Source organism: Aquarana catesbeiana, linkage group LG01 (genome assembly GCF_042186555.1).
Source record: "Aquarana catesbeiana isolate 2022-GZ linkage group LG01, ASM4218655v1, whole genome shotgun sequence".
In the NCBI taxonomy this organism is placed as follows: Eukaryota; Metazoa; Chordata; class Amphibia; order Anura; family Ranidae; genus Aquarana; species Aquarana catesbeiana.
The window spans coordinates 405,051,324-405,063,838 of NC_133324.1; the positions used below are offsets into that span (position 1 = coordinate 405,051,324).

General features: G+C 41.2%; 1 protein-coding gene across 1 annotated transcript in view; it reads right to left on the bottom strand.

Annotated features, from left to right (window-relative positions):
* SPATA6L (spermatogenesis associated 6 like) overlaps nucleotides 1–12,515 on the bottom strand; it is a 112,086-nt gene that overhangs the window by 73,670 nt on the left and 25,901 nt on the right. The window contains exon 5 of the mRNA XM_073634966.1: nucleotides 9,693–9,734. Within this exon, the coding sequence (XP_073491067.1) occupies nucleotides 9,693–9,734 (42 nt within the window). The remainder of the gene's footprint in view (nucleotides 1–9,692; nucleotides 9,735–12,515) is intronic.

Here is a 12,515-nt window from a genome sequence, read left to right on the forward strand (position 1 = left end):
AAAAAGTCCTGCTAGCAGCATCTTTGGAGGGGTGAAGGAGCAGTGTGTATACCGCTCCTCCACCGCTCCTGCCCATTGAAATCAATGGGGCAGCGTGGCTGTACCGCCTGCAAAGCGCTGCTGCAGCAGCGCTTTGCGGGTGGTTTTAACCCTCTTTCGGCCGCTAGCGGGGGTTAAAAGCACCCCGCTAGCGGCCGAATACCCCCGCAAATACGACGGTAAATCGCTGTTAAAAATAGTGGCGCTTTACAGCCGACACCCCAGTGTGAAAGGGGCCTAAAAGTTTGAGTCAGTGGTCCAGAAAAGGTATGGGAAAAAAAACAAACTTCTGACTATACTCTAAGACCCCTTTCACACTGGGGTGCTTTGCAGGCGCTACAGCGCTAAAAATAGCACCTGCAAAGCGCCCTGAAAGAGCCCTGAAAGAGCCACTCCTGTCTCTTCAGTGTGAAAGCCTGAGGGCTTTCACACTGGAGCGGTGCACTGGCAGGATGGTAAAAAAATTCCTGCTAGCAGCATCTTTGGAGCAGTGAAGGAGCGGTGTGTAAACCGCTCCTCCACCGCTCCCGCCCATTGAAATCAATGGGGCAGCCCGGCCATACCGCTGGCAAAGCGCTGCTGCAGCAGTGCTTTTGTGGATGGTTTTAACCCTTTTTCAGCCACTAGCAGGGGTTAAAAGCACCCCGCTAGCGGCCGAATACCCCTGCAAATACCGCCGACGCCCCAGTGTGAAAGGGGCCTAAGACTAAGTTTGGACTTAGTTTGACAGGCGGTGAGGAATTGATATGACACCTCCTCATTACAAGTTTTACCCCTGTAACTGCCCTCTAATGCAACGCAACCGTGTGCATTGCATGCAGTTGTGCAGTGCTTGTGGCGCATTCCTATTCCTTTTAATGGGTTGAGTTTGTCAGTGGTACCGTCCGCCAAATGTGTCAGAAGTAATAAATTTAGCCGCAGACAGCATCGCAAACGTGACATGGGAACACCCCTGTCCATGCCATTGCAGCTTGGGGAGGGTTGTTGGGGAGCGCTAAAAACATGGCACAACCGTCCTGTAACATTCCTGATCTGAATACTGTTTCATGTTTGTAACTCAGACAGCAGTAATGCCAGAGGGCCACCAGGATAGCCAGGAAAGTAGTATTTTTAGGAGAAGATGTAAGCAATGACAGCCCCTGTATTTCTAAGCAATGTTACTTTAAATACTATTTTTTAATGGTAAAGTATTTTGTTTTTATATACTGTCATATTATCTACCATATTTATCTGTGCAAACAACAGCATTTTTTTCATTTTGACTGCAAAGAAGGATGCCACTTCTAGTGTAGGATACTGTATATGTAATTACTTTTTCAGTATATCAAATTAAAAATATATCAATTGGAAATATGTGGGGGTTAGAACAAGTTAAAAATGCCTAAGAAATAAATAAGTATCACTGTTGCATTAGTCAGTATGCAAGCACAAGTTTTGCTAATATTGGATCTACAATCAAGCAGCAATGTAAGGGATACCAAAAAATAGCAAATAAAAATTGTAGTAAATGTTTATGTTGTATTATACAACAAGCTTGTGATTTGCCCTAACGATTTAATTTTGATAAACTTATTTTTCAAAAAATTTCCTTGACAAGGTCTCTGCAAGAAGACACTCAGTATAATATTACACATCCAGCACTAAAACTCAGCCAGCTCATGAAAGGGGTTGTTGCACCACCTAGTGTCCAGCAAGTCCACTGACTAGGCATAAAGGGAAATGAAAGATTATTTTCAAGTCTGTATTATCATTTTTGGTGGAAACCCAAGGAGAGAATATTCTGTTAACAGGGTGCCCCTATTTCCCCCTGAAAATAGAATGTGTATTCATTTTAGCGTTGCATACTATGGGGGTTATTTACGAAAGGCAAATCCACTTGGCACTACAAGTGCACTTGGAAGTGCAGTTGCTGTAAATCCGAGGGTGACATGCAAGGAAAATAAAAAACATGATTTTAGCTTGCACACGATTGGATGATAAAATCAGCAGAGCTTCCCCTAATTTCAGATCTACCCCTCAGATTTACAGCGACTGCACTTCCAAGTGCACTTGCAGTGCACTTGTAGTGCAAAGTGGATTTACCTTTCATAAATAACCCCCTATATGTTTTGAAAGCCAATATTATATTGGCTTATCTTACAGAAATGCAGGATATTGCAGTTTAAAGTATAAAGCTGGTCATACTATATACAGCTAGATTTTTTTGTTTTTTTGCAGCTTCTCCATCCACGCTGCACTGCCAGTTATTGTGTGGCACCTGACTGAATACTGGAACATGAATGTCCATCCGCCACCACCCAGCTTGACAAACATCAACTGACAACCGATAGAGCTGGGTGGTGCCAACAGGACCACCCACAGCTCAGATTGTTGAATTGGCCTAAAATGCCAGCCATATATGGCCATCTTATCTTAAAGTATAGGCTTTCTTACAGAAAACGCTTTCTCTCAGAAAAAGGTATTTAAGTGTGATTGTTCTAAATGAGAAAATGGTACAATTTATATTTAAATATTCCTTTTAGTATTTTATTTGAGATAGTTTCTAAAATGTGGGTGCTTATGCTAGGCAAGATATATCATCTTTTCAATAGATATAACAATGGCAGAGGCAATTATTGGGTCCAGGCTGGTAAATGTGGCCAAAATAACTACTGTAAGCAATTGCAGCACACTCAGTGACACTTGGGGCTAAAAATTTAATAAATTAAATGGTTTCACATACAAAATGTTTACAGAAGCATTCTGGACAATGTGATTGACAGTGGATTTATCATTGTTAATCATTCATGCATGGGAGGGGCCTCCTTATTTTTAAAGGGGCCTTCCAAATGCTGATAATCTCCCCACTGGCAAACCTCCACGCCCTCCACGACCACCGGGCCAGGGTTGTGGGGAAATGGCACTGGTTCTCATAAACATGGTGCCCCCTGGCATGGTACCCCCACCCACTTCTTTAGGTCGTGTGGCCTGGTATGTTTCAAGGAAAAGAAGGGGTGCATGCTTATCACTCAACTTTCCTGGCCACCCAGGGTCCATGCTTGGATAAGGGTCTGGTATGGATTTTGAGGGGGGACCTCATGCTCTTTTTTTTCCTTGTTTTTTTGTATGAGGCTCCCCCTTAAAATTCATACCAGACTCGAAGGGTCTAATATGTAATTTGGGGAGGATGGGAGGTTCCCATGACATTTTTTTTCTGGGATCCCCATAAAATCCCTACCAGAACTAAATGACCTGGTGGGAATTTTTCTTTTATATACTATCCCCGCTGTTTGTTTACATGTACCTGTCACTCAGGAATCCCCAGCTGACAGCTAAATATGCCGAGTGGGGAAGAGCCACTTATTGTTAGGGTGCCACCAAGTGTCGGCTCCCTAACAGCCAGGAAAATTCTGTCACATTTAGCAGTGGTAATACTATCACTGTAAATGTTTTGCTTCACACTGCAGCTGAAGGCTTGTTTGGCCGAACACCCATTCGTTCGGCCGTTTGCACAAAACTCTCCATAGACTGTACACATGATAGAAGTGCTGGTGTACCTAGATGACTTCATCGTTTTTGCCAGGATATTTAAGGAGCATGAAGAGTCCCTGGAGAAGGTAATGAAGAGACTTCATCACCAGAGGTTGAAGTTGTCCCTAGAGAAGTGTCAGATCTACCAACCATCTGTCACTTATCTCGGGCACATTGTATGACCACTGACCCCAAGAAACTGGAAGTTGTCCCCTCCTGGCCAAGATCCACCAATGTGACTGAGCCCAGGTCATTCCTGGGATTCTGCTCTTACATTTGGAGGTTCATGGAGGGATTTGCCAAGATAGCCCGACCTCTCAATGAATTACTGAAGGGTGAGAAAGGTGACAATGTTCCCTTATATTATTTCCCCTGCTCTGAATGCTCTTATAGCTATTTTTCTATTAGGATCAAATGTTTCTTTGTTGCCTTTTGCCCACTAGAGCAATAAGAAAACTATTACACATATATTACAAACAGTAGGAGTATTATTAATTACACTTGCATGAATACAGAGATATTCGTATTGTAAACTTCCTATAAATAGACCCCTAAGTGTTTTCGATAAAGTATAGTTCTTAATGTTTTCTCATTTGTAAAGAAGAAAAGTGAAGAGCTAACATGCTGATTGTTTTCTCTGCAGAGCTGCACCAGATTTTGCACTCTCTAGCTTTAGTAAATCAACCCCATACTGTTGCTTAAATGATTACTATCTCGCAAACAGAGAATAAATCCCCGAGCATCATTCCAATGTAAATGCTCATATTTATATAAAAACATTTTTTTTTCATAATGCAAGCAGTGTAAGTACCTGAATTTGACTTGATATCAGCTTCTTGCAGTCCTCATACAGCCCTCAAATTATCTCTGCCTCCCCGTCATGCAAGTGTTTTAGTTCCCCTATATGCATCTGTGCAAACATTCAAGTGGCATCCCATCGCAAACACATCTGTGACCAATCTGGCGCCCAAACCATAGTATACCAGTTCTACTGGGAGAAAGCGTTAACCATGACATAGCAAGTACATAGATGAGCACTCACAGGACTAGACTGGAGAAACATTGCAAATATACCAGTTTTATTGTACATGTATACGTATATGTAGTGTTTTTATGTATACTGATATGTTAGTATTGAAGTTAAAGACTATATAAAATGTCTACTGGGAAAATAAATAGTTATCAAAAACATACTAATTTAAGTATTGTAAAAATCTGGTAAATACTTGGTAGAAGAATGTCTCAAATACATGGGTTTAATAGCCAACTAAGGCATTAACCCACATAGAGAAACTTTATTTTTAAAGAGCACATCAGGGAAAGACGTATACTCCATGATATTTAGCTTACAAAGTTGAAATCTTTGTAAATGGAATGAAACAAGAAGCATTCATTAAATGGGGTAAAACAGACAAATTCTTTCAGCTGTGACTATATAAAACAAGTGACACCATAATAATAGACAGCATCTGTAAAATTTTACTTCTCCATCAAGAGAGAGACTTCACTTCAAGTTTTTGATCAGTAAAACATGGTACCATGCCCCCCCAGATAGCTCATGAATGTGTAAATGTGTCAATGATTTCCAGATTCCATATGACGAAGCATTATGTTCCTAATCAGTGTCCCTGGTCTTCCTACACATGAAAAAAATTAAACAAATGCGCCTTTCAAGGTACCTTTGATGTGTGTTCAGCTGAGCCTAAAGCAATAGATGAACTAGCACTTACAAAATGGCTTCCTTTAATCCTGGTAATCCCTTTGATGACACAGACCATCATTAGTCAGATGTAGAAATGTTTTTAGAATACCTACAAGTAATCTGTTATAAGCACCTGTAGAGTGATCACCATAACCAAATCCACATGTACAGGAAAAAACCAAACTCATCTCCACAACAGTAATATCTATGTTCATATAATCATTTACACCATGGTATTTGTCTTTAGTGAACATGTTAAATCATATACTCTGAAACCTATTTTTATATATATGACAAACCTTAGGTTGATGTGTAATAACCTTAAAATAGATAAACCAGTCTCTCTTTTTTGGGTGAAATTATAAATACCTAAAATCCATTGAAAATTTCTTTTTTTAATTTATTATAAAACTTGGACCAAATAATTCTGAATTCTGTATAAGGTCAGACTTTCCCCTTTTAAAGTCAGAGTTCCCTTTTCATAAGCTGCGTCAAAACATTAGTCTTACAATTTTTTTTTATTCAAAACTCCATTTCTAAAGCAATGGTATGGCCTTATTGCGGCTATAACACTATTTAAATAGGACATTTTTTTTTTAATGGCCATTTATAAAACCCTGTGCAGTGCTTTACAAATCTGCATTACGATCCACTTGCTTTGGAACTACAGACTAAGCAGAGTGCTATTTTTTCAACAAATAATACATGCACCCTTAAAGTGTTAATAAACCCACAACAGTAAAATCAGTTTGTATATGCAGTAAATCATGCTTGTTATACTCACTGTAGTACCTATGGGGTTAATCCTTTGCATTGTGTAAATAGGCTGTTTGATCTGTTCTTCTCTTATCATCCCCTTCTTCCACAGTCCTTAATCCATCTCCTGACAGTACAGAGCCTTGGGGGAAAGCTGCGCATGCTCAGTTTGGTGTGTATTGCTAGAGTTTTTTTCTTGGGATGGTGAATGTGATCGGTACAGGGCCAATCAGCATTGTCCAGACAGAGGATCAGGGGTCATGCAGCCTCATAGAACGGTCAGAGGAAAATGAAAACTCCCCCTAAAATCTTTAACCAGACACTAATAAAAGTCATAAGACTGCTATATACTGCTGATGAGAAAAGATATCTAGCAGTTTAAATTTACTAAAATAATTGCATTTTCATGTTCTGTGTACTGTGGGAGAACAGATATAGTGAATTCAGGGTCCTGGGTTTAGTAACACTTTAACCGATTGCCGCCCTCCCACCGTCAAATGAAAGAGGGACAGTGTGGCTCTCGTTTTGGGTGGACGTCATATGACTGCGCACCCGAACAGCTGCTCCCACGGGGGCTCACAGCTCAGCGATCGCAGCCGCGCCTTGTTGTTAGGACATGGCGCACCCCCGATCTCTAAAGAGCCGTGACTTTTTAACCATGTGATTGGCTGTGTCCAATCACAGCCGGTCACATGTAAACATGGTAATTGGCTCTCATTGCCTCACACTGACAGAGTGTGTGGCGAGGAGAGATGATTAGCGGCATCTCTTCGCAGGGGACATCGAGACATGTAATCATGGCACTGATCATCAGTGCCATGATTACAATAAAGCGCCACCAGTGCCAGAAATCAGTGCCCACCAGCACCAGCAATCAGTGCCACCAATCAGTGATGCCAGTCAGTGCTGACTATCAGTGCTGCCCATCAATGCTCATCAGTGCTGCCCATCAATACCCATCATTGCTGCCCATCAATGTCAACCAGTGCCACCTATCAGTGCCCATCAGTGCCACCTAGTAGGTGTTCACCACTGCCACTCATCAGTGCCACCTATCAGTGCTCATCAGTGCCAGATATCAGTGCCCATAAGTGCGGCATATTAGTGCCACCTCATCAGTGCAGCCTATCATTGCCCATCAGTGTCGCCTCATCAGCGCACATCAGTGAAGGAGATGAAGGAGAAAAATTACTTATTTACAAAATTTACAGAAACTATGAAAACCTTTTTTTTTTTTTTTTTTTCAAAATGTTTGCTTTTTTTTTGTAAAAAATAAAAAACCCAGTAGTGATTAAATACCATCATGGTTACAGTGTAACATGACCACGCAATTGTCATTCAAAGTGTGACAGCGCTGAAAGCTGAAAATTGGCCTGGGCAGGAATAGGGGTGAAAGTGCCCTGTAGGCAAGTGGTTAATAATGTGCTGCTTTTTTTTTTTTGCATTGGAACCTGCAAAAAATATCAGTGAATTGTGGGTGCGATGCTCAGATTATACCTCCAGCTGCAGGTCCGTACTGAGGTACAGACCTTCATTTACAGGACTGTAGAAAGTATCAATGAACTGTAAATGATGTCACCACACTTTTGCTCCACTGAGTACCACAAGTCCCAGTGGTCCTTTCAATCACCAAATCCTGTGAATGAATGATGCATCTGCAGAGCCACACACAACCACGCCAAATTAAGAAAATGTAAGGAGCCGCCACAGGGAACAATTCCCAGATCCTATAAGCAGGTGATAGTTGGAGGTTGGAGGATGCAGACTTCAACGTTTCAAGTTACACCCTAAACATTGGCTATAAATAGGGACTCATGTCTTAAATTGATCAATTAAAGTAAGTTAAAATGACAGGAGGAAAGCTTGGTCATGTAAGCTGTCAAAGTCATGTGACCGACCTCTCCTCCAATAATCCCATTCTATCTGCAATTTTAAAAAGTAAGTAAACCCTGATGGGTTTAATTTCCTCTATTTTCCCCTGCAAAGTAAAAGCATAATAGGCTAGTATGCATCGCATACTAGCCCATTATGTGGCACTTACCTCCTAAAGAAACCCGCAATGTCTCCGCTGGTGGCCGCATCCATCTTCTCCCCTCTTCTTTCTGGGGCCGCGAACTCCGAATATGTGACTGGCATGCCCGCAGGAGCCGTCAGTCATGGCACTTGCAATTGAAGAAACGGCACGGAGGGCTGTTTCTTCACAGCTCATGCAGCGATGACCTCATTGGCACAGTGTACAGAAAATATCTCCTATACTGCACACGTTTAGGAGTTATTTCCACCCTCTATAGATAAGCCTTATGGGACAGCAGGCAGGAACCCTAAATAACAAACTTAACTTTAAAATGAAAGAACGCAGACAAGTGTTGGATTAATAAGTCCACGGCTGTTTATTAATGGATTCAAAAACAATTAATTGATCATAAGACTCCATGTACACTGAAGCTCATAAACGGCCGTTTTTGGGAGTTTGGGCGTTTTTTTTAACAGCCCATAAACTCCGCTCTATGTTATCCTATGTGTCCATGCACACATGGACGTTTTTGGATGTTTATCAGCAGTGGAGTTTATAGGCTGTTTTCTAATCGCCATAAAATCGTGTTCAGGAATCGTTTTTCTGACCACAAAAAAACACCAAACACTCATAAACGTCGATAAACGCTCAAAAACGATTCAATCGATTCGAAATGTATCAATTCAAATGTTTTGGTAAAATGGTAAAACGGTCTTTCTTCCCCTCCCCACAATGGTCATAAATGTTCGATTGTTCACATCCTACCCCAACAAGAAGCCTAATTCCATGTACACACGGTCCGACTTCTCGACTGGACTTGTCCGACGGACCAAATCCGGCAGACAATCCGATCGTGTGTGGGCTTCACCGGACCTTCAGCGGACTTTTCCAGTCGCAAATCTGATGGACTTTAGATTTGGAACATGCTTCAAATCTTTACGTCGTAACTCCGCCGGACCCAGAAGTCCGCTCGTCTGTATGCTAGTCCGACGGACAAAAAACGACGCTAGGGCAGCTATTGGCTACTGGCTATCAACTTCCTTATTTTAGTCCGATGTACGACATCACGTACGAATCCGTCGGACTTTGGTGTGATCATGTGTAGGCAAGTCTGGTCGTTAGAAAGTCTCTTTAAAGTCCGCCAAAAGTCCGTCGAAAGTCTGACGAAAGTCTGTCGGATGGACTGTCAGACTTTTGTAGCTGAAAAGTCCGACCGTGTGTACGCGGCATTACAGTATATACAGTGCTTAAGGTATTACTTAGCCACTGTAAAGGTTGGTATAGATGTGGGCAAGGAAAAGCCTTTGGTAGAGACACTGCTTACCTATTGAGCAACTTTATCACCGATTCCCATAAATATTTTCTATCAAACTAAATCATTTTGCAAATGTCAATGTAAAAAGGTTTGTTTGCTTACAAAAATCGAATTTTACATGTAAACTTAAAGGAGAATAAATTAATGTGTATGAAAGAGCATGACTATAAAAGATATATAGCGTGGACAAAGAAATTTTTACCAACATGACTGAAACAAGAGTTGATATACAACAATCGAGGAACATTTTCTTGGAGTCCCTATTACAATAAACATTTAACCAGTTAACATTCAGTTTGAATAATAGGGATCAATGTTCTTTGAACATATAAATGCACAGATGTGCTTTTTCTTACCTGACTGGCCGATTTGTATCAATTCAAATCCAGCTGGGTGTTCTGGAAAGTGAAATATTGTGCACACCAGTTTAGTGTCAATAAATAGTTAACTGAATGATGCTAAAGGACACAAGGCAAGAATTACATAGAGCTCTGCTACAGCAATTATGTAGAAACCATATACCAGATCAGATGTGGTCATGACCCCCCTATATGTTTGTGAAATCCCAAATGACACATGAAAATTGCCATTCAGAAGCTAAATAAGACCCTTTTGCATTTGCATATGGTGTGTTCACTTGATGATCTTTTTCTCTGCAGATTCCCCTAGCAATAGATCTTGTGGGGAGTTGTGAATTCTGTCAGTTAGATTCCCCAAGTTAAAGATGCCAGAAGTCTCTGCTGTGAATACAAGCACTTCACGTCTAATAAGCAACATAGCCGGCTACATAAGTCACTTTGAGGAGGGCAAATAAGAAGGAACTTAAAATAAACATGACATAAGGAGTCTTTCCGGAGATAATAGAAGTACTATCTATCGTTTTTTTTTTTTTGTTTGAGTTCATTCACAAACTTTTCTTCTCAGCATTACATACTCACATATTGTGTGTAATATGTCCGCCTGTGTCAGATTTCGTCGGAAAGAATAACTTATATTATTCACTGCAGGCGGTTTCCATCTTCATTGTGGGCATTTGAAGCCCACAAGCATTTATTTCCTGGATGTGGTGAATGCTGTGCTCCCAGCATTCACCGCTCGTTCCTGCACATGCTCAGTGGCATCCTGGGAAGCCTGATACTAGCTCCCAGGAGTCTGGGAGAGGCTAGAAACACGCCTACTCCCACGGGAGGAGAACCAGGAAGTGCAAAGAAGAATAGAAAAATAAAAGGTAATTACGGCGATTTAAATTTTTTTAAACGGCATGTCAGGATCTAGGCAAGGAAGAGAATACATACAGATATTGTTCAAAATTTGGGTGGAACCCCGCTTTAAAGCAAACCTTCTATCAAAATGCAAGGTCTGCTTTTTCTTTTCAGGTACCCTATCCCAACCAGCCCAAATGCCAAAAACAATATGCAAAATTGGGAAAAAAGCCTGTGAGGGGAAAAGTTCATGTACTTACCTTACCTTGGTTTCTACCTGTGATGCCTAGGCATAGGTCACATCACTATAACTCGAAAATGGTGTAGTGTTTTTAAGCACAATCACTAGTTACATATAACACCATGCGTGCTATCAGTGTTCAAAAGATAAAAAGTCTCTTCAAAATATTGTCTATACTAATAGTGTCCAAATTTAAAAACCATTTCTCCACTAAACCTACACTCTTGCTGTGCTTCTTTTTATTTTTACACAGACCTTGCTTATCACCACTTTGCATTTCATCACAGGGTCACGTGACTTCATCAAGGGGAACTGATTCCCCCTGATGAAGGCACTGGACCCTGTGCCGAAACCCGTAGGGGCGAGGCTAAACTGGGTGACATTATCACATACAGGAAGCGGAGAGAGATAAGGATCTGTATACACAAATCACATTTGTTTGATAGGAGAAAGTACTTATGTATGTGAATCTTCTATTGTATGGGAGTGTGTGAACAAAAGGCAAACAAAGATAAAGCACTATATTGAGTTTTTCTCTCATATGTGGCTGAGTGGAGAGGGGTAAGAAGGGAGAGACACAGAGAAAGTGCCTTAAAGGGAAGTTACCAGGAAAATCTGTGTAGGTTTTTGGACCACAATCCTGCTTATGAGGAGGTGTAATAATTGGAAAAGGGCCATTAGTGGAGCCACGGAGTACATTAAAAGAGAAGTATGGGGTTATGTTTTTTTCCAGAATCATACTTACCTAGCTGGATGCAGCATTAGTCAGATGCTGCATCTGTCCCCTTGTGCCTCTAAGACTGAGAACCGAGTGATCAAACACCGAAGATCGCTTGGTTCTCAGAGCTCTCTGCTCTGACCCCCGCACTCACTGACGCGCTGGGATGTGTAGGGGGTGGTAGCGGCTGGCTCTCAACAGCTCGCTGAGAGGCTGAGCCGGATGCCGATCAATGCATATGGGTGGATCCAGACTGCATTGTCGAGATCTTACTCGAGCCTGGACCAGCTGAAAACGGGTCACAGGAGTCACAGGACTCCTGCACTCCTGTGATCCACAGGAGAAGTACAGCCAAAGGAGCTTTGGCTGTACTTCTCCTTTAAGAGCCAATTTAAAGGGGACACAAGCCTTATATGACCCTACATGTGGAAGAGTGGTAATAAGTAAGGAATGGGTGAAATAAAAAGAGACACAGCAAGAGTGTTTAGAGAAAAGGTTTTGGAATTTAGTCACTATTAGTATACCTAGTGTTACCGTATATATAAATAGGGATTGTGTTTAAAAGCTCTACACAATTTTAGAGTTATATTGTATTGCACATATACATATATACGTGTGTGTGTGTGTGTGTGTGTGTGCGTGTGCGTGTGTGTGTGTGTGTGTGTGTGTGTGTGTGTGAATTGGTGGGAGCAGATGGTCATCATTTGATATATTTTTTAAATTGTTTATTTATTATTTTGATATAATATTGAGGTGGTATTAATTTGAATATATTTATGGTCCATAGCAGCTCACAAGGTTTACGTTTACAAAAAATGGGTAACATCACTATCCTTTCCTTTGAGATCCTGGGCATTGCTGAGTACTTGAAAGAGAAGACACTATTCCACAATTCCAGGTATTTTACCAAAAATTTTAGTGACATCATTCCCCACATAATAGAGCCAGGAGAGTTGTAAGTATATGTAATAATGCTTTATCCCTGCAGACATTCACTATGTTTTGTGCAGGTGGAAGG